Source organism: Polypterus senegalus, chromosome 4 (genome assembly GCF_016835505.1).
Source record: "Polypterus senegalus isolate Bchr_013 chromosome 4, ASM1683550v1, whole genome shotgun sequence".
In the NCBI taxonomy this organism is placed as follows: Eukaryota; Metazoa; Chordata; class Cladistia; order Polypteriformes; family Polypteridae; genus Polypterus; species Polypterus senegalus.
The window spans coordinates 45,228,855-45,252,714 of NC_053157.1; the positions used below are offsets into that span (position 1 = coordinate 45,228,855).

The 23,860-nt window shown below is 36.0% G+C and overlaps 1 protein-coding gene across 3 annotated transcripts in view; it reads left to right on the top strand.

The window, feature by feature from the left end:
- Positions 1-4,959: 4,959 nt before the first annotated feature.
- The window catches only part of LOC120527308 (transducin-like enhancer protein 4), a 162,659-nt gene continuing 143,758 nt past the window's right edge, over positions 4,960-23,860 (top strand). For 2 of the 3 annotated variants that reach the window (XM_039750567.1, XM_039750568.1), the window contains exons 1-4: positions 4,960-5,788; positions 6,300-6,397; positions 8,131-8,194; positions 8,505-8,549. In XM_039750567.1, the coding sequence (XP_039606501.1) occupies positions 5,744-5,788; positions 6,300-6,397; positions 8,131-8,194; positions 8,505-8,549 (252 nt within the window). In that variant the 5' untranslated portion in view covers positions 4,960-5,743. Of the gene's footprint in view, positions 5,789-5,877; positions 6,111-6,299; positions 6,398-8,130; positions 8,195-8,504; positions 8,550-23,860 lie in introns of those variants that run through there. The other variant, XM_039750569.1, reaches the window with a different exon arrangement.

Genomic DNA, 23,860 nt, shown 5'->3' on the forward strand with positions numbered 1-23,860 from the left:
GCCACCTTGACTGTTCATAGAGGCATGTTTCTCGCGGAGGTGGGTTGCCATATGCAGCGTGTAAAACGGTTTGCGAGGGGTATCCCATGGGATCCTTAAAACAATCCTTTACAACTGAGGTTAAAACACAATGAAGTAAGCAGTCTTTAAAAACTGAGTTTTCGGTTACGATGCACGACTCGTGCACCATAGCAAACTGTTTTACACGCTACATACAGCAATTCGCATCCGCGACAAACATGCGTCTTCTTCACTCACGGACAATTATATGTTGGTCTCTCCTGAGTTCCATCTTTTCATTCACTTTCTGTTGTATCCTCAAACCCTCCCTTTTTAGACAACTGTGTCTTTCCAGAAGTGTTCAACCATCAATAAATAATTATGCGGCGTTTGTTATGCCGGGGGTTCACTATTGTGTTGTATTTTGCTCTCTCCAGAGTTCCATCTTTTCATTCACTTACTGTTGTATTCTCACACCAACCCGTTTTAGACAACCGTGTCTTTCCAGAAGTGTTTAGCATTCAATAAATAATTATGCATGAGATTGAGCGTGTGTCTACCCGGCACGGAGAGGCGTGGGTAAGCCGTTGAACCCCATTCGGGCTGCAAACCGTGGAATTCCCACTAAGTTCGCATCATATGCTCCCACTGGTTACGTCCCTACCCTTTGTACACACCCCTCTACCACCGCGCTACTACCGTGGTCGGGTGTCTTGGTGGATTATATATAGAAAAGCAGCCAAAACCACACAGAGCAATGAATGAATGTCTACTTGAGTCACAGGTGCATCTGGACTGTGTAAAGATGACAACGACTCAAGTGACGAGTTGGAGGTGGGCACATGAGCGGGCAGTGCATACTGAATGAGAAATCAGCAGACTAGCATGACAGAGGGAGCTGAATGGACATCCTTCTCCTCTCCTCCCGTTCCACACTCCGCGACTAAGCGCCGTGCACCCCCATCCCTCTGTCTGGCAGGAGAAGGCGCGATGGCGGTCCGCCAGTTTTCAGTCACGGATGATTGTGTGTTGGTTCATTCCGTGCATTGTTACAATGTTGCTTTTCTTGCTGATTTATTACATTACCGATTTTTAAAATGTTAATTTTCTCCCTGTGCTTAAAAATCATTAAAAAAGCGGCCTGATTATGCGGCGTATGGTACGCCGCGGATTGGCTAGTACAAGATAAAGAAGGAGATCTGGAGAAATATGTCATCACAGGGCAAAATTGAACAGTGCTTCTTCTGGTCTTCTTTGAAAAGTATCTTTGTAGCCTTGTGAAAGAACACAGAGAGATTAGTGTGGCTATGATCAAGGGATGTGAAATGTTCTGCAATAGGCTTTGCAAGATCATTAGATTTAATGGCTCAAACATGTACTCCTGTTTCACCTATGCAGATTGTTGGACACTTGTTGGAAATGCAGTAAATAAGATTTTTAGACAGGTAAGAGGCTAATTGTAATAATAATAATTCTTTGCATTTATATAGCTTTTTTCTCACTACTCAAAGCACTCAGCAATTGCAGGTTAAGGGCCTTGATCAAGGGCCCAACAGAGCAGAGTCCCTTTTGGCATTTACGGGATTCAGACCGGTAACCTCCTAATTACCAGTGCAGATCCCTAGCGTCAGAGCCACCACTCTGCCTGTGTTGTTTAATACTGAATCTACCAAAGGGATCATATACAAGGGTATTGTTGGTGACATATTTGCAAGTAACACAGATGCCATTCCATTCTTGTTGCAGCTCTAAGTGCCTGCTGAGAAGTGTGTCTCTCCTTTGTGAAGTGAGCTGTGGAAGATATGTTTGCATGGGTTCGCTGGTCAACGGAAGGCAATCAAGAGAGGTTTAGGAAAAAAGACTCATGTGGAAGGAGAAGTCGGCAAAATGAGGAAAGCTTGTTTGCTGACCTGTGGAAGAGACCAAGTGTTAGGGTGAAATGAGAGGTCCATCAGGATGTGGATTTCATTATGGGGGTTCCTATTAGAGTGTATGTTGCGAGATCTACTTCTATCTTGATTGAGTGCCTTGTCCATAATATGAGGATATCCCTTATTAATTAAGAAAGTCATTACAGAAGTCATAATCATATGATATATTTAATAAATGTTATGTACTAACTACCATATGTCACATATTGAATGAGTGTTATGTCATTGAAAAAAAAAACTTTGCTCTGTGATATTTTATATTGTTGGTTAATTTGTTGTTAGATTAACTTTACCTGCTTTATTAGTTGTAATTTATGATTGTAAAATTATTAGTTATTACATTTTTTCACTTGTGGCGATCAACTTTTGTTACCTGTACACTTGCTGAACAAACAGGCCCTAGCCTAATGTGCTTGATTATGTTTACCTCTTTTGTAAGTTGCCTTGGATAAGAGCGTCTGCCAAGCAAAAAAATGTAAATGTAATATAAATATTATGTATTCTATTATTTTCTATGCTTCAAAAAGAGTGCTAAGAGCAGTTATGAAAAAAAGTATTATTGATATTAATTACAATCGTTAGCTTTGTAAATACAGCAAATAATGTACGGTATATTTATTTACAAAACTTGAGTATTACCATAACATAACTAAGGTGCTTCTGCTTGCATTATAAGGTACAGTGACACAATGGTGGCCTGTGCTATCAAGGATATGGATTTAATTCCCAAACCTGACAGTGTCTCTGTGTAGTCTGCATGCTCTTTTCATGTCTAGGTTATCTACAGATACGTTTTATTCCCACATATAAGAACATGCTTGTTAGGTTAGATGAGGACTCAAAACTGACCTTATTTGAGGTAGAATCTCTGGGTACATTTGTGTGCCCTCTGCTGGACTGGCACAGTGCATTCCTGTCTTGTGAGCAACTGTCTATTTAAGATGTTAGTGGAATATTAGTAATGGCCACTAACTGTAAAATGGATTGAAAACTTGTAAATGTATTTGTCAAAGACACAGAAAAAAACAAAGATTGGCTGCTCCAAATTATTGCAACGAGCTTGCAAATTACATGATAATATAGTATAAAATATAAAAAGATACTTTGACAACGCAAACATTTTCAAAACAAGACTAAAGGAATACAATTTACAGCTTCACTTCTGTCTTAAAATATATTTGAAAAAAGTTAAAATTAAAAGTTTTAAATAGGAAATTTTTAAACGCATTCGTAAATAAATATATAAATTGTATATTCTTTACGATCTAATAAACTAAACTTCTTGCTACAGAGCTTGGTCATTTATGATATTGAACGACATAGAAAAAGGTGTTCACTTACACGGTTATATATTAATCATTTTCGGAGTGCTTTGCAATCATTGTGACTAGAACAGAACAAAATTTTATATACTAAAAATACGGAGCATTTGATTTTTTTCTGGTGATTTGTACGATGTGATTCGTTTCATGAAATAAAAATGCTATTTTGTTATTAGTGGTCTTCATTGCCTGACAAGATTTTAAGCAAACTGACAAAATATAGTCAAAACACACTAATGATAAAATTAAATCCTTTGTGGTTTGAATCATCCGGTAGTAGCTGCCGCCGGTCTTTCGACAAAGAACTGCTCCATCATATCGCGATTACAGAAGACCGCATTTTGCGTTGAAAGGGTTTTTAAATCATCTTACAAGGCATTATAAAGGAATAAATAAAGAAAGCAATGTCCTTTAGAGATCTGCGATGAGCCCACTGTGCAACCCTGAAAGGACTCTGAATTGATCCGATAGGACATTTTCGGAAGTCCCAAAAGACGAGCGCACTCAGCCTAGGTCCATGACAAGCCGTCAAAACGCCACTTACAGAGGATGAATCTGTGAAGCACTGTGTTTGAACATCGCGGTCATTCAGGCATTCAAGTGGAAACTAAATCCCTGCAATGTATAGCTAGCCCTCACGCTCTTCTGATACAGTGCACACTCCCCGGGACACTAACCCTGGTTACACTGTTATTTTGCAGACGATCGAACCTTTTAAGCAGCGCCTCTGACGAGCAGCACGACAATTTTGAGAGAAGTGTCAGGGAATCTCTTTTGATGTCTAAAATACATGACTCAGTTTCTAAAAAAACTCAGTTCGTTAATCGCGGGGATGTGTTGTTACCGTGCCCACAAATAATTTATAAACAGAGCGATACAGTTGAGTAGCTATGCGATTGATTAGCTTGGAGGGCGTGCTTTCAAGTTCACAACCCAATAATAAAAAGATAACACCAAGTGTGCGTATATTTTCTTAATCGTACTTCTAGTTTTAGGGAATAAACATGGTATGTGAAAATTGTATATTGACTTTTTGATATTTATTGAGAGTATTTTAGCTAATATGTCATCAAATTATATAATAAAGGCGATTCAAATGAATGCTTATTTATCGTTACGCTTTCATTATGATACTATAGGTGTTCCTTGGCTCCGTTCTTCTGGTGCCTCTGAATTATCTGATAAAAGGCGATACTGTCTCTTTAAGGGGACATTCAACCCTAATTAACCAGAATTCCGAACGGTGTTAGTAGTCGGCAAAGGACAGACGAAACAAAATGGGAGAGATTCCACTTGTCGTTTCCACTACAAGCGAGAGAAATAACCCCACGTTACTTTGATTGACAGCAGAACAAACGTCCTCCTGTTCGCTCACTGGCCTTACAGAACGTCATTAAGCGGGAGGGGAGTTCTTCGTTGGGCGGAGCGACAAATCTATTTTCTATTGGTGAATTGTGCCGTAAACGTCACTGCTCCACGTGGGTCAGTACCTGGAAACCCAACCCTTTGTCTGCAATTGGCAGATAGTGCAAGAGTGGTCGCGAGTGGTAGGAGGAGTCTCTATCCACGGCCTATCACAATAATTCTCTTTTAATACCGGCCTCGCCTCTAAACTGCCAGTCTCAAGCTTTCCTGCTCGCGTGGATGTACGGATGTTGTAGTTCTCGCGGAATCATAATAAAGCGAGAAACGGAAGCAAGAAAATTGTAAAACGACTACATTACCCAAAAACGTTTGACGGTGCTTGCTGGTTTGTTGTAAATATATCTATCAGAATTTCAGTGATTCGCTGCTGCTAAATTTGGTCAAAGAAGTCACTACAGAAGGCTTGTTGTTAGATCTGTCGACGGAGCACTTTGTAGACGCTTCTTCTCTCGCCGTTTGGATTTGATGGTTTATAACGCAAAATGTGCAAAAAGAGAAAGTGATACATTTCTCAAGGAAGCTTTGACCGTCGGAAAATCTTTTCTTCGAAGCAAGACAAGGCGAAATAAGCGCAAAATAAAGCATGTCAAAGCAAGAAGAAAGAGACTTCTAAGAACGTGGTAAAGGAGAACAAATATCAACGTAAATCTTCAGGAACGTGATCCGGATACTTTCTCAGCATGTGTATGAAACTTAGCCAGGATTCCAGTTGGATTTTTCTCTACATTTACTAGGCGGTGACGTTTTAAGTCGAACCGAGTTGCGAAGAGAGAATCCTGTTTTAATTTGCAACTCCGATACTTCCTCGTCATTGAAATCCTATACAAACGGCAGGAATGTCTCTGGGAAGGGATATAAACTGCTTCAAATGTACCAAACAGTAGTTGGAGGAAATACTACTTGTAAATCTGCTTTCTCTCGCTCATTCTCTTCAGGGTGTAAATGAGCTACGTGGTATTGAATTTGCGTGAATAACGTACAAGTTGTTATTTTCTCACCTCCCCCTTTTCCTCTTATCTCAGATTTTTTTTTTGGCATATCGTGGAAGGATTAAATACCATTTTGATGATTCGAGATCTGAGCAAGATGTACCCCCAAGCCAGACACCCAGTAAGTGAAAAATGGAAAGGGGCGGGCGTGTTGGGGAGGGCACCGAATACAACAAAAGCGGTCAGACTCTTGCGTGATCCCGGCGGAGACGAGGCGGCTCTAGTTAGTATCGTGTTGCTATCGCCTCGCGTGGAATCCCGCTTTCGTTGTCTCCTCGGCAGCTTGCTTGTTAGCTATGTCTACTTGGGGTGTCGCTGCGTGTGCCAGCAGTAAAGCAGCTCGAAGAAAATGTGTTCAGGAACGACGAGTGATCCAGCACGGCAGCCACCTGCCAGATCTTCAGAAATTACTTTGATTTTGCCAGCCGCATTTCAGTTCCCTGGTCCGTGGTTTATAGCCCATTAAAGCTTCGCTCCAGTTTGTTAACCCGAGAGTCGCCTCGTTTGGCGTTTCACCGGGCTTGCGGGGTGATTTGTACAACGCCTCTTTCATAACCTCCGCTGTGTACACCCCTCCCTCCTTCTGTCTCATTTCAAATGTACGATGCTTATCTTATTTTATCTTTTTTTAGGCTCCCCACCAACCTGCCCAGCCCTTTAAATTCACCATATCGGAGTCCTGCGATAGGATAAAGGAGGAGTTTCAGTTCTTGCAGGCTCAATATCACAGGTAAAGTTTTGCAGCACAATCTCATTATTATTTGTTATTACATGATATGATGATGGGAGTTAATTTGTTTTTCTGTCACTCCTCTTGCTTTTAGCCAGATAGTAGTTGATCAAGTGGCTACCTTTTCAGAATAGGGTACTTTCACGCTTTACAAAGAAACGTGACCCTTTTCGGTTGAATTCAGTTTCTTCCTGCATCAATATTTTGCATTTGAATTTTAAGTTTAGTGTCACAAATGTTGACGCTCCATCCATACGGGGCGTTTTCTTTATTAAGCAGCCAGGCAAGTTCCTGTGTAAGATCTGCCCATGTTTTAAAAGTGTGCAGTTTTTGCCAGTATTTTTATGATGTTAATTCCATTTACACGGCCGTTGTTTTTAACATTATTATTCGGTGTTTCTTTAATAAGTGACAACAGTAAATGCAATGTTTTAAAATCATCTCTGCGCGTTTTAGAGAGCACCTTTTCAACTTTTTAGGTACAAAGGTATACCCGCAATATACTAACTGTGTAGTGACAATTGGGTTCTGTGGAGGTGCAAGTTGTTGCGAAAATCATCAGTGTGTATACCTTGTTTATGATTGACGGTCATGTCGTCAGCGCAGAATTGTGCAGACAGGTCCGTCATCAAGCTGTTATGACAGTTTGGTATTAATCAGTGAACCGCTATAGATTAAAAATATTTTCTTTATTTTTACTTAGGCAAGGTAAAGTATATGTACTGTAAACGTGTATGTGTGTGTAATATATATGTGTATGTATGTACAGTATGTGTATATGTATTGATATGTGTGGTTATATAGTGTATAGATTGATTTACCAAGCACTCATAATCTAGTGCAGGGAATGCAGTTTGCATGTTTATGTATATGTGGGTGTTGGGTGGGTGTATATGTGTTTATAATTATTCGTATTTCTGCCCCCTACCCCTGGCATTCAATTGTATTAAGCGGCTTTCAGAATGTTTTCCTGTATGTTCTTGCGTGTATGCATATGTTCATATACATATGCATAGTAAATGTGTGCGTGTATGTAAATGTAATATTAGTCTTCTCATAAATAAATTTTTTTTATAAACATACAATTTTATAATGCTTTGTTCGAATAATGTTAATTATATCTATTAAGTAAAAAATTGCAAAAACCGATGTAAAAGGGACGTCAAGAGTAGAACCTGTATGGAATGTATTTTGCAAAGTACTTGAAACAATGGGTTTTAAAAAGTGCACACTAGGAATAAAGATTATTATTCTTATTAATAAATCATGCAGTTAATATGCCAGGAGGTTTTTAGTGTCTTTTTTTGGGGTAAATGTCCATATATTCAAATAATTCTGTTTAAAAGTACTTCTGTAGCTAAAAGCAATTCAGTTTTTAATTAAACACTTATACATATTCCTTCCGCAAAGACCATTTATGTAGCTTCTGGCAAACAGGATTGTTCTAATTAGAGAAAAACAAGCATACATTTAAACAGCAAGATAAAAAATATTCAGTCCGTATTTTGTCTGCAGGCCGTATAAGAAGTGTTAAAATTTAAGTATATCACTTGTAACTGATGCCGCTAATTCCTTCAGTTTTAAATATAAATTGAATGGTATAAATTTTTAACAGTTCCAATGCTGGGTACTTTGTTTCTTTAATGGGAGTGTGTGTGTGTGTGTGTGTTTTTTAACAGCCCTAACATCCTTTCTCTCTCTCTCTCTCTCTCTCTCTCTCAAATTCTAACCAGTTTGAAACTTGAATGTGAGAAACTAGCCAGTGAGAAAACAGAGATGCAGAGGCATTATGTCATGGTAAGAAGACTGCATAAATTAAGATTTTGTTTTAGGAAAGTTGTGTATATGATCTAGTGGTTTTTTTTTGTTTTTTTTTTCCCAGCTGAGGGTTTTATGTAATGCCAGATCTCTTGTAAGGAAAGCATCAGCAAAAGGATTGTTCAGTCTCATTTTTTTTTCCTAATAACTTTTTTTACTTTTAGTAATTTTTTGCTTAGGCACAATGCTGTATGATTGTGTGCACTCTTACTATTGTGTATTTTTTGCACTTTAAACTTTATACCTAATTTTTTGACTAAAGCAATCTTAATTTTAATTTATCTTTCAGTACTATGAGATGTCCTATGGTCTGAATATAGAGATGCACAAACAGGTAAATATTTCTTTTTGGTGCAGCTATATTTACGCACCATTCAGTTACAAATTTTTTCTTTACTTCACTACCTTGCATTATATTTAATGATTTCAGTTCCTTTAAGGTTTGATTGTGATGAATGTTGTTCGGTTTTCTTTTTTGGGTTCTTCAGAAAACTGAACATAAGTGTTCTTGCAGGTTTTATATAGTAGGTAATGTCTGAAATGAAACAGATAAGCTGCTGTCTCTGTTTTTCTGATAGGCAAATACTTTAAGTGACAACACGCAAACTGTACAAGGTTTTTTTTTTTTTTTTTTTCTTTCATTAATGTGCTTGGTTAATTTATTTCTTAATTCTGGCCTTTGTTAAATTGAATGCATTTAGTGATTTCTTAAGAAATCAATCTTTTACCTTTTTTATTTGAGGAAAAAATATACAAAATGTTACTTCTGTTCTTGGCTACCTTGTTAGCCTGCTGTACATCTGAAGAAGTCATTAGGCTTAAATTGTACTTTGTGTCCCTTGGCTCTAGTTAAGCAGGGACTAATCAGGAAATTGCGGATGCCATTCCCCATCACAAAAAAAAATGGCAAGAGAATCCTGATAGGAGGAGAAGGTAATGAGAATCAAATCGTTACTTCACACTGACTGGTCATTAGTTCAGGCTGAAGATCAGCAAAATGGAACAGTGATTGGTGAAGCTTTGCTATTCCCAGCAGGGAAAATAGATGGGTTTCCACATGCCCTGCTAGCACTCTCTGGGGCTGAATGCATGAAACGGCAACTGCTGACCTCTGCTACTCACAGGGTGATCATTTGTTTTCATCAGCCTACGAATGCAAAATGTAGGGATCTGCACAATGGACCTGATTTGCTGCTTTATATGGCTGTGTTCTTGTATTTGAAATGCTTGATATTTTTCCTGTATTTCATTCATAATTCTGAAGATAACTTGTTTTACTGCATTTACATTTGTATACTGTAGGTAGCTCTGTTTTTCTTTTATGACATTAAGTGCATGATATTTCTTATGTGTCCTATGCGGCAGCATGAGATGTGTAAGCATTCTGTATACAGTACATTTTATCAATGCAGATAGTGTGTGCAGTCATTTTATTTTCATAAAGAAAACATGCTTTATTTGCTGCAAACAAATAGGACTATAGTTTGAGGTAATTATGATTTCAGTATACTTGATTTTTGAAATAAGAACTTGTTTTTTGAGTTGCTGTTTGATTTGGTAGTATTCAGCATACTGTGAGGCTGCTGAATGGAAGATATTCCAATTTAATGGAATCACACTTTTTTTTAAATGTGCACTGTAGCATTTATTCATTTACTTTTGGTGTTGTACCAATAGGATTTCATACCTGAAATTCTATATTTGCTGTCATGTTCAGTGCTATGTTTAATGTGTGAATATCTTCTAAAAACGATTCAGACTTTGTTTCAAAAATAGTTGTACAAAGTTATGTAATTCCTTTATTAAAATATGGGTAGTTCTAGATGTACTATTTGCATATGAATGTGTTTGTTTGTGTCAGTTTATTTTAGCTTTTTTATTAGGTGCATTTTGTTACCGTGTTCATGGTACGTGTGTGGCACTTTTTTCTAGTGGTCTTCGTCTTAAGATTTTTTTTTTTAACCCCCTGTTACTTGTGACTTGCTTCTTTGCCCTTGAAAAGTGCGAAAAAGGAGAAATGAAATGTAATACTTCAGTATGACAAAAGATACTTGGCAGGCAACTTAAGCAATCTGTGATATGTTATCTACTGGTTGTTGCCCCCCACCCCACCCCCATATAGATGTGTGTTTCTTATTTAAGCAGTTTCATTTGGTCTGCTGCAATACATCTATTGAATGCTTTTAGCAAAGGAATAGATCATTATCGGGCGATGTTATGCACATTATTGGAGTTAATGTCCTCATTCAAATATGTATCAGTATGGTTTATCAGCAGCACATGGCTTTGCTGTTTGTACAGTCATTACTCAGTTCCTTTTCATAATAATCTTATTACATAAAGAATTTATATGAATTCTGCCTCTGTTATAAGGTCATCTAAAGCTGTTTTAAAATTTCCATATCTTGATTGTGGGAGAGAAAAATAAAAAATTAACCGAGGAAGAAAACAAATGTAGATTGTGTGTGTGTGTGTGTGTGAAATATATGTTGACTTTCCACCTCCTGTTTCTTCCTGAGCACAGAGGCATATCTGTCCTTATTTGCTTTCTTAGGCAGACAATCTTGGTTGCTTTACTGTTTGGCTGCCCTTGTAATGGGAAACAGGCGGTAATGCAGGGAGATTGCCCTGCAGCACAAGCAGGCCTAGTTGTGGAGATCAAGCTAGGCTTATTTACTTATTAGATTTTTGTCCCAAGGGTGGGTGTGTGTGTTTGTGGGGAAGAGGTTGGATGTCCAGGAAGAGGGCAGTCTAATCACTGGAGGTAAGCAAGTAATTGTCGGCCCTGATACTTGATACTTTGTAACTATTCTTCTGATAAATTCTCTGTCGTCTTATGGGTGTTTGTGGCCAGATCGTTCATAGTGTATTAGTTTAGATATCTATTTATCTGGTGTGATTTGTGTGAAACTGAAATTTCTTGGAGTCATTACCACTGATATCTGTAGTAGAGCTGTGACTTCGTAATTCAGAAAATTAAACCGATAATACTGAATTAGATTGGGGTGGTATGTTTTTATGTGGAAGTTTTCATTCAGACTTCTTGTACTATTTATGATTTACTTTTTGACAGAAAGTTGATAAGAGGCAAACAATTAACAACATGCAAATGTCATAATTTGTTATTAGAGGTCAGACCTCTCACTGCTTACATCAGATAAAGTGGTGTGGGAAACTATTCTAGTTTTAAAAAAAAAAAAAATAGTAGTCTCGACTGCAGAATTTTTTTTACTTGTTAAAACAAGCAAGTTGACTAATGTAGTTCATTTTTATTCACAAACACTCTAAATTCTAATTAAAATGCAAAAATCTTCAACACATGTAAAGAGTATCAATGTAATCTTGTACAGTTGGGTAAAATAATAAAGGACATTGATAAAAGATATATTGCAGATTGTAATAATTTTTACATTATTCACTTTTACATTTTTAAGTGAGCCTGCTGTATATTTGCTTATGTTTAGATGATTTTTCTTTATTTTTTTTGTCTATTGCAAAGAAACTTGTGTGGGCAATCTTTTTTTTTTAATGCACATTTTCTTTCCGCCTTTTAAATAAGGTTGTTTACATATTTACATATCTTTCTCCTTAACACTCAATTCCAAGTAATGTAAATTACATTACATGACATGCAGTATGGCAGAAATACTGAAATATTAATTGAACTGAAATGAAAGGGCTTGGCTGGCTGATGGGATATCATAGTCGCAGCTGTACCAGTCGATCGTAAATGATGATAAATGGCATTAGGAACCCTTTTAGCAAACTGTAATAACTAAGAAGAGGCAAGCAGTATGGATTTGCATTATATCTGATACCCTCTAGTACCAAGTGGATTGCCAATACTGCTTGTTTAGCATTTTCTAAGGGCAATAGGAGTATTGATTTCTGACTTACAAGGAACGGCTCTATTTTCACCATTGAAACGTATTGCAGGTTGTTAAGGTGAAATTGACTTGAAGATGCCTGACTGCTGCCCATCATGGAGCAAATAAAGCAAAACTGCCGAACCATGGTGGAGCAGTGAGATAGAGGCCCTCAGCAATTTGTTGCTATTAATTTACCACGCTAGACAGCAAATCAATCGGCATCTACTTCATCTATTTGAGAAAATGCTGTCCAGGGCAGATAAAAGGCCTTACGTGGTACAGGGAATAGACTGGATTTGCCAAAAGGAGGGCAGAGCTAATGTGTAAATAAATGAAACCGGAGATGTTTGGTACTAAGGAAGCTTAGAATAATTAAGTTGTGAGAACTAATAAAATAAGTAATTTAGAATGATAGCAAAAGTTAAGGAAGAAGTGATTGACTGTTCATGCTTGTACAGATCAAATGAATGTCTTTGCAGAGTGATTAGCATTATCTCATTGGGTAGTAATCATGTCTTGTATTTTAGTTTTGTAATTATTTAAAGCTGATTAGAATTTTTTTATTTTGAAGATGTTGCCATTTTTGCACTGTTAATTTATTGTGTAATGTTGCATGCACATTAGTTCATCAAGCTACTAGTTAACCATGTAATGAATCGTTTTGAAATGTTTGAAAAATTAATGCAGTGGAATCAGTGTTGGTGTTGATGGATCTTGCATTGTTATTTGCTTTTTAGAGTATCAAAGTAAGCAGTATTGTGGCACCAAACGGAAAAACAAGCGTAACCCCGAGGAATGCTTTGGTATTTGTGCTAGTCTTTTCTAGATTATTTGCCAGTAATCATCATTATTTTTACCCCATCTAGTTAAACTAAATAAATATTAAGAAGATTAGAGAATGGATAGATGAATACACTTTCAAACAATTTTAGCATTTCATTCCCTGTCATTTTAGTACAAACTGATTTGCAGTAGCATTTTCTACAAGTCCTTTTCTCTCCATTGCTTATACCAGGAGGATTGACTCTTAATTTTTCTGATAATTTATTTAATTCACCCCATCTGATGTAGTTTACTCACAAGTTTTCAGTTACCTTCAAATGGATACTGTATGTTGGTTCATACAAATGGCTTTCTTAACTGTGGATTTTTGTACTGTCTTGTGCTGAATCCAAATAAAGCATTGAAAAGTGAAGGATAAGACAGAGCATGCTGTTCATGTGAATAGTAATATTGTTAATTACTTTCTGAGCACTTTTAAAGAAGAGGTTACACTATAAGACTGTATACATAAAATAAAGATTGACTAACTATTTGAGGCTGAACAATTTTGTAGTTAATTCTCATCAGTCATTGCTTATGGATTACCGGTACTTTAGTATTGAACTCTGTTTTCCAGTGTTCATATACTGAGTATAGTCCATTCAGACATTTTTGGGGAATGGTATATTTGAGCTTAATGCCATTTTGATTGCTGCAAAGTTCTTTTAAGAACCTTGCCTATAATAAATGGGTAATTTTTCATAAACCTATCAAGTATGCCACTGTGAATTTTACATAAAAATTCTGTTCTTTCAGCAATGATAGTATTAAAATATTGTGGTATGTTAATGACTAAATTGAAAAAGGTTCTATCTTTTACTAAAGTTCCCGTAATGATTTTTGAATAACCTTAACCTAGCTGTATCTTATTAGCATCAATAGATAAATAGTACTTTATTAGTCCCAAAGGGACATTTTAACTTTTCACAAAATCTTAAGATGTTTCCACCCGGAAACATGATGAAACAATGTTGTTGGGGTGTGTGTGTGTGAATGTTGGATTGTTGTACCTTTTAAGCAGATATTTGGAACTTTGTAGTGGGCAGAGAGATTATCTGTGTTGATTCAAAGTCTGTTTGACACTGGATAGTATGTTTAACAGTTAAACAAAAGTTAATGATTTTGCATTGTGCCACAATTTACTTTTCTTTAAGACTTAATATAGCTACTGTGTATTCAAATGGTATTCTAGTTGACATTTCATTGTACCAAGATATATCAAAGAGGAAGTGTGTTTTTTTTTTTTTTTTTTCTTTCCAATATACCAGTCAGCCACAACATTTATAACGAATGACAGGTGAAATAAATAACATTGATTATCTTGCTACAATGGCAACATACCTCAACCATCAAGGGTTGAGGTATGTTAGGCAGTAAGTTATTGAAGGAGATGTGTTGACAACTGGAAAAATATGCAAGCACAAGGATCTAAGTGACTTTACCAAGGCCAAATTGTGAAGTCTGGACAACTGGGTTAGAACATCTCCAAAATGGCAGGTCTTGTGGGGTGTTCCTGGTATGCAGCAGTTTATACCTACCTAAGATGGTCCAAGGAAGGACAACTGGTGAACTGGCAACAGGGTCACGGGCCCCCAAGCTTGATGGGTATAGGGAACGAAGGCTAGCCCCTTTGGCCTGATCCCACTGAGTATCTGCTGTTGCATAAATTTCTGAGAAATATAATGCTGGCTATGAGAGAGAGGTGTCCGAGGATACAGTGCATTACATCTTGCTGTAAAGCCACAGATCCATCAGAGTGCCAATGGTGATCGCTGTCCAATGTCAAAAGCTCCACAGTGGGCATGTGTGTCAAAATTGGACCATGGAGCAATGGAAGAACATGGCCAGATCTGATAGTTCACGTTTGCTTTTAAATCATGAGGTGCATGTGCATTGTTTACCTGGTGAAGAGATGGCAGCAGATTGCACTGTGGCAAGAAGGCAAGCCTTTTGGGTACTGGCATTCATGTGGATGTTGTAATACATATTAGCTATCTATAGATTGTTGCAGACCAGGTATACGTCTTCATGGCAGTGATATCCCCTGATGGCATTGGCCTCTTTCAGCAAAATAATGCGTCTTGCCAATGCAAAAATTGTTCAGGAATGGTTCAAGGAAAATGAAAAGGAGTTAAAGGTACTTACTTGGTCTCTGAATTCCCCAGATATTCATCTGATCAAGCATCTGTGGGATGTGCTGCAAATACCAGTCTGATCCATGGCGTTCCAGCCTCGCAACTTAAAGGATATGGTGCCAACATCTTGGTGCCAGATATCACGGGATAGCCGCAGTGGTATTGTGGAGTCCATAACTGAATGGTTCACAGCTTTTTTGGTGACACGAGGGTAACACAATATTAGAAGGTGGTTTTAATATTGTGGCTTATCGGTGTATGGCATCGACAATATGAACAAAGAATGTCTATATTTTGAGTTAAAATTCCAATTATAGATATTTTCTTTTTTATTTATGGAGGAGGGGGAAAATACCTAATTATCTTACAATTTACATAGTCCTTGTGTAAACATAAATATATGGCCCTGTAAGTTCTAGCCACTACTGTAAATATTTTAACCCACTTGGGAAACCAGAATCTCTTTGTCTTACAAAAACAAACTTTGCAACACACAGGCATGTAGACAGCCACCACATTCCAATGGTTTTGCTTTAGGATTAGGATTGTTTAACAGATTAATAAAGTGTCATCTAATTACTTATCATCCAGTGATCAGATGCTTCATCTCCACCCAGAAATTCTTTGAACATACAGGGTGGCGACTAAGGTTTGGCCTTTAAGCCAGACCAAATGACAGAAAAAAAAGGTTACAGTAGTATTTACGAAAGCAGATTGTATAGCTTTGGTAAACCACAGCCTTGGTCATCACCTTTAAAAGCTTTAAACGTCAGCTGTACAAATACAGCTTTTGCAAAGCTGTGGTTAGATGTCTGTCATCAAGACACCCTGACGAAATGAGCAAAATACAGGTTTTTTTTCCCCTTCCTTTCATTAGCAGTTTCTTTGACCATAGAGCGTGTGATTTGTGTGGGGCTCTTTTCCCATCCTGCAGCTGGATTTGGCCTTATGTGATTCCTAGCAGCACAGTAACGTTTTGTTTTTTCATAGCTTAATTCCAAACATTTTAGCCACTAAGAAGCAAGTCTCTAACTAGCTTTACTGTTGCAATACAGCTTCAGATGTGGTTTTACACTTCAGCTTGCTTCCTGCCCATGCTGTGGTTTTCTTTATTTTTTACTTGCACTGAGCTGCCTCACATGATGTAATTGGCAAGTACTCAGAAGAATATTTAAGCATGTCTAAAATTAATTATTGATTTTAAGCCTAAATTTTTGTTTACATGATTTGGACTACACTTCATTGCTGTTATTTAACCATCCATCCTAGCTTTTATTCTATCCATTTTCTAGCTGGCTTATCAAGGTTGGTGTCCCTGGCCAAGTCTATTACATGGCACACCTGTACAGACATCATCATTCACTCGTACAAAGCCAGTGTAGAATCACAAATTGATCTAACCCACATGTTTTTTGGATATTAGAGGAAAACCCACCCTTATTTAGAGTGCTATTTATAGTTTTGGGGAAAAATTCTCAATGTTAAATAGCATTGACAAGTTTATCTTGCTTTAATCAGAATTTAGTTTAAGCAGCAGTTTTTTAAAGAATAATTTTTGGAAAGTGTTCATGTGAAGGTATACCTGTTTAAACTACACATTTTATTATGGTGTATGTCCTGTTTTTACACAACACTGGTTGATTTACCCAACCATTTTTACTTCACATTTCTGACTCTCTCCCCTTTGGAGCTGTAACAGCTCATCTCTGGGTTGTTATTTCTGCAAAGCTGTACAGCTGCCTTTCTGTTCTTGATGTTGCCTCACAGCAAGTCCTGGGATCTACACAGTCACAGAGTCTCTTCTACTAGTAAATTGAAAAGAAAAAAAAATATACACATGTATGCATGTATGTTTAGATATATAGATTAATACACAAAAAGCTCTGCTATACAAGGTCATCATTTATAATCCTTAAGTTATAGATACCATTTATCTGAAGCACACACATCCTACAATTACAGTAACGTTTTGCCTGGCTATCTGCTGTGTTTGTGAAATGATACGGCCACTTAAATTATTGGATCATGTATACAGTACACTAAATTTTATATATAAGGATATTTTCCATTTTGTATAGTGGTGTTTTTATCCCTAGAAGTGAAATTATTTGCACATCTGTACCTATTTTTGATTCCTAGCTCTGACATTTCTCTATGATCTATTATCCCTGTGTTGGCATGGTTCTGGGCCTCACTTTTTTCCAGATTTTCTTCATGTTAAATACACACAAAGTCGAAGTGTAATTATTGTTCAAATATAATTTTTAATAGGGATTGTCACGTCATGGTGAATGTGTTCGACAAAGTTGTCATATTGTTTTATGACAATAATTCATTGTTTCAGAACCTTAATTGTAAATTGCTTTCTACAGACACCTGCTCTGTTGGGTCTACTAGACCCATTCCTGTAAAAATTTCTTCCAGTTTCCAAGTTTCTTTGAATGGTGTAAGAAAATGTACTCACTGACATCTTTGGTTTTCTTTGCAGTTTTTATAAAGGAAATACTTCACTTTTAAGGGTTATAATGTTCTCCCTTCTTTAATTGCCTTTCATTATGGTAGGCATATGCAGTGGAAAATTGTCCAAGTAATGTTTCAAAAGGTGTAGCAACACAGTTGGAGGATTTGTATGTAACAACAAAAATCTGCAGCAATTGTTTTGCTTCATCTTTCAAGGCTTAATTAACTTTATTTGCTGCAGAAAATCCATCCTTAACCCATTACTTGTTACCTGAAAAATGCCTTTTTGTTTAACTCTGAAAATGTTAGGTCACCAAAAGCTACAAAAATAACCTTTTTTTGTTTTTCTTACCATTGGCAGTTTACTGCTTACCTTTATACTATTTTAGGTTATTCACTGGACTTCAAATGGTTAAATTTCAATTTTAAAATTTTAATTTTAAATAGATAAATTTCCCATTTTTGCTCATCAATCCATACTTAACCCATAGTGGCAAAAGTGAAAACATGAAGTAGTCTGAATACTTTCTAAATCCACTTTGTGTGTGTGTCTGTGTTTATTTATTTATTATAGGTATAGTTTCACTCAAAATTATCCCACCCCCTTTGTAAATAAGGTTTATTGCCAAAATGCAAACTTTCCATTGTTTACAATAAACAAATCAAACGAGAATCATTTTAAATTGCTCAGCACAATTAATATTACAAGTATTTTCTCCACATTCCACACAAAATGTCCCTTTTAATGACACCTTCAGTCTCAACATTATTCAACCCCTTCATGACAAGCATCTTTAATACTTAGTAGAGAATCCTTTTGCTCTTATGACCTGCTGCAAATGTGATGCGTATACAGACATCAGCTTCTGGCAGCGTACTTAAGGAATCTTGGTCCATTTCTCATGGGCAGTGGTCTCCACCTCACTATTATTCTTTGGTTTGCATGCTTCAACCTCTTTCCTCAAATCCCACCAGAGATTTTCTATGGGGTTCAAGTCAGGCGACTGTGATGTGCATGCTAGAATCGCAAAGGGCTTTTTCTGAAAACAAGCCTTGATGGAGGTATGCTTGGAATCATTCTCCTGTTGGAAAGTCCAGTGAGACACAAGCTTCAGCTTCCTCACAGATGACTTGAAGTTTTCTCCTAGGATTTCTTGATACTTGATTGAATCCATCTTGCCCTCCACATGCTACATGACGGTTTCTAATGCAATACCACCCGCCATAAGGCCTCGAAGGTCACGCACATTCAACTGTAGTTTCCACCTTTGGCATTTACGCATAGAGATTTCTCATGACTCATTTGAATCTTTTTATAATGTTATTTGTAGATGGTTACAGACCTACAGTAAATTCTTTGCCATCCTGTGCTGAGAAACATTGTTTTTAAATTGACAGATAATTCTCTTACAAATTTATGCACAAATAAGTGAGCCATGACTCATCTTTGCTTGCAAAAACTGAGCCTTTGGTGGATGCTCCTTTTATACCTAATCATGATAACCATACCTGTTACCAGTTAACCTGCTAATTGAGGAACCTTACAGAATGTTACTTTTATAACCTTTACAGTCTTATTTTTGCCTCTCAATTTCTAAATTTGTTTAACAAACAGAATTAGCCTTATCAGTCTAAACACTGAAAATCTTTTCTTTGTCATTTTGCCTGTTAAATAAAGGTTCAAGTGTTTTACCAAATTACAGATTTTACTTTTTATTGCATTTTTAGAAAGTGTCCCAACTTTTTTGGAAATGGGGTTTATACTTCATTCTTCCTCCTCTAGACATAGCCATAAGCCCAAACAGTTCCAGTTTTACCTCAAAACTATTTATATGGTTTTGAGCATATTGGAGCTGACTTTTCGTGTGCTTTTGGTCAGTAGTGGTGTACCTTTTGGAGTTCGGGCATAGAGACCTTCAGTATTTAGTATGTGCCTTATTCTGGAAACTGAAACCTCAGTGCCTGCTGCCACCAAGTTAATAATCGAGTTGCATTAGTATTCCTTATGACACACATAAATCGTCTCTAGTTCAATGAGTTGGACACATAATTAGTTAAATGGTGGTCCTGTATGTGCAGTTAAGATGTTTTACATGATTGTAGTATAAATACACTTGTATCTGGAAGGTCCAACAGTAGTACCAGTAGGCGAGTCAGTTTTTGGCAAAAACTAGAGCGTGAAGAGAAAGAAACGTTAACCTTGTCAAGGAATTTGTTGAAAAATTCCAGTCATAGAATTGATACAGGAGTATTTTCAAGTCAATGGTTTAACTGTACTCCAAGGGGCAGTCAAACATTGTGTTACTCTATTGCAGACCCTGGAAGTCTTCTAGGTAGAAGGTAAAATTAATGTAGCTAAATGCAGATTACAACAGGTCTTCCAATAGATTTTACTGCAAGGGTATTGTGACTTAGGGGAAAATTTTGTTTTTCCAGCAATATAACAACCCGCCACCCAAGGCTAAATACAAACAGGAATATCTTAAAAACAACGTTAATGCCTCAGGGTGACCAAGGGCTAAGTGCATACCTCAGTGCAATTGAGAATTTGTGGTTGGACTTGAAAATAGCTGTTTGTTTGCCATCAGTGTACCATTTAACAGTTTTTCAAAGATGTATGGGGAGAAAAAAAATTGCAGTGTCTGGATGTGCATAGCTAATACAGACCTATCCACACAGACTCAAGGTTGAATATTGTTACTAAAGATGCCTCTTCTACATACTGACTGGAAGAATGCAAATACTTAGCCAGTCAGTTATTTTTTGTTTGGTAATTGATAAGTTTTTTACAATGTGTAGAGTTTAGTTTTTACTTTTACATTTATGAGTATTTTTCTGATTATCAGTGTCCAAAAACATACACTGTGAGTCAAATTGTAATAATACATGAAAAAAGTGTTGGAGTTGTGTGGTTAGAGGTACGATAACATTTGTTTTTTGGGATACTGCACTACTCCATCCATACTCTGATGCATATATAGCAAAGCTAGTAGTTAAGTTTGTGGTTTTGTGCTAATGTGGAATGGTATTGTTTTAACTGTTCTGTCAGAGGCATTATTGCCTAGATTATCTTGTTTCAACGTTAATTATCTGTAGTAAATTTGTGAATAAAATGTGTATGTGTGTGTGTATATGTATATATATGTATGTATATATATGTATAAGTATGTGTATATATGTGTATATATATGTATATGTATGTGTATATATGTATGTATATATATGTATAAGTATGTGTATATATGTGTATATATATGTATATATGTGTGTATATATGTATATATATATATATATATATATATATATATATATATATATATGTATGTGTATGTATGTGTGTGTGTGTGTGTGTGTGTGTATATATATATATATATGTGTGTATACACATATATATGTATATGTGTGTGTATACACATATATATGTATATGTGTGTGTGTATACACATATATATGTATATGTGTGTGTGTGTATACACATATATATGTATATGTGTGTGTGTGTATACACATGTATATGTCTACCAAGTTTCATGAAAATCGCTCCAGCCTTTCGGACGTGATGCTGGAACATACATACTTACACACATTGACTTTAGAATAATTAACATATAAAATGGGAAAGGAAAGGTGCATCTAGACTGAAAGTTCAAATAAATGGTTTAAATTAAGGAATGTTAGTGATTTAAGCTTTGAAATGCTTACAGAAGGATATATGGCCATGCACTGGTAAGAAATGATAATCTAATTAGGTCAGATTCAGTTCATTAGTGCATTTTCTACCCTTGTACTCCAGTTAATGGTTGTGGGGAGCCAAAGCCTATTTTGGCTGCATACTTTTATAACAAGATCAATCTATATTGATGTTCAAGCAATACACTTGTTTTTTTCAGACAGTAAATAGTTGAAAGATGCCACACAATATTTAAAGCACAAAGAGGTACATACTTTGTTTTCTAATGTAGTATCTGGATGATTTATTGGTGTAGATAGGTTTTCCAAAGCAAGCATTTGCCCTTATGGTTTTCATGTTCAAAGTAAAACTGAATATTTAAGGCATCTACTGGACTAAACAGTTCTGGAGACAATTCCGAATGGTGTACTTTTTTCTTAGTAATTTAAGTGATACAGTGATATTTTACTATTACATTTCAAAGTACATGGTGTTAATTCATAAATCCTATGTATGTTGTGTTTGATTACTATGATTGGTTTTGAGGGGACATATTTTTATTGGTTATGTACAGCCTTGCGTTCATGTTGCCAAAAGAGTTAATAAATTGTTCTATGAGTTTTATGTTTTTTGTTTTTTGTTTTTTTTTTTTAAATCGCCTCAGTTACATTTATTGTTAATGACAATTTGTACCTTTTTATTTTGGATTGAATATTTTATATAAATTAAATGTTCGTACTAATATATAGGCACAAACCATTTATGACCCTGCATCTACACAGGCAACATTGTGAAATAAACAATAAACAATCGTGATATGTGGAATCATGTTTATGCCAACAGAGCAATATCTCAATCTGTTTTACAAAGTTGATAGCAGCAAAGCCAAAGAGTGTGTGTTTTAATTTTAATTTGGCTCAGCAGTAGTAATTGTTTATCCTTCTTGAGTATGGCAACAGATACTCTCTTCATAAATTTTATACCAGTAATGTGCATTTAATATCACCCACACAGAAGCATCTACTTCCTTATATCTCTACAATCCTATTTTTTTCAGTTGCTTTTAATTTATTGTTCAGCTGGGGCAGAAGACATTGACACAAAGTGTCTTCATCACACAGAGTGCATGCAGCATTGGATGCAATTTTATGTGAAACGAGTTCCATAAAAATAATCTTGTAAAGTTTATTTTTTTATAAATTATATGCATTCTCTGTTACCTTACCTGTAAGACCTATAAACAACTGCCTTTGATGTTTCCAAAAATACTAGTTTTGCATCTCTTGTGTGCTTAAACAAGCAATGTTTGATTTGTCCACATCATTGATGCTTCTTCTGCTTCTTTGTCAATGTGTCATGTTAAATTTAAAATTGCTCACATCTGCTTTTTCCTGTTATTGAATTAATAAACTGATCTTGCCTTTCACAAAGAATATATTAAAATAAAGTATTTGACCATGTTTACTGGTGGTCTGCAAATTTCACTGGTAGTATTAGTAAGAAATGTGAATCTGAAATAATGCAGTATTAATTGTATAAACAAAAGTGATTAATTGGACATAACCCCACTGATATTGGCACTGGCATATTTTACCTGCTTTTGATAGTATGTCAAGATTTATCCCGTTGGTGCTTTTCCCTCCAATGCTGCACACATCTCTTATCTGTATTTCATAATTTGCCAGTTTATATAAGAATTTTAAAAGTATTTTCCATCATCTTGATATAGGTGATCATCATGCAACAGGCTGTTAAAAGTGTTAGTGGATTATATTAAGGCAACAAATCCCACATGATGCAATATTCAATTTATTTGTGTATTAATTTGTAATGTATAGGTAAGCTGTGGGCAATTTTCATAATTGCAGCTCATTTATTGACTATGCTGTCTTAAGTTAGGTGTCCCAAGTGCCATTTTAGTGCATTTTTCTTACTGGTGTGTTTATAACAAATGCTGTGGTCACTAAGCATTAGTACGTCTGTAATCGGCTGTTTCAAGATATTTCATCATCTTTTCCATACACTACAGCATGTTATTTTAGACAGCTCTGTCTGGCAGTAACTTTGGTAACACAATGGATAAATCATATTAAAAATGGAGAGAATGAGCTGAAAGTGGATTTATTAAAGCACCAATGTCATTTTGTCTGTTTTTATGTTACATTTACAGGGAGTTAGGTAGTATTTGTTTTGGTGACAGTAGTGTTTTTATAAATTGTTTTTTCTTTTTTAGGAACTAGTCAATTTAAGTGTGAACTTATTCTTGATAAGTCTTACTGGGATATGATTATGATAATGTGCGCTAGGCGGGGCTATATTAGATATACACAAGGGTTTAACTTAATACCAGTTTCTCTTTCTGCATTGTAGAAAACCAAGCAAATCCACACAGCTGTGTTCATTAAATATTGGAATTATGGTGAATGAAAAAATGAAAAAAAAAAAAAATAGTATTTTACAACATTTGTTCAACTAAAAAGTGGGGAAGGTCTTTAATACAAAGATTATTGCATTTTCATGCAGGTAGCGTCTCTCCTTTAAGATGTTTCTATTTGGGCTCTGTACAAATAGTGTAATATGCTGCTATGTGATCCAATTATGATATTTTAAAATTTAACATTTTAATCATGTCTTCCATTATACTTTAGCAACAAAAATGGAATGGTTCATGGAGTAGTCCTCGTTTTAC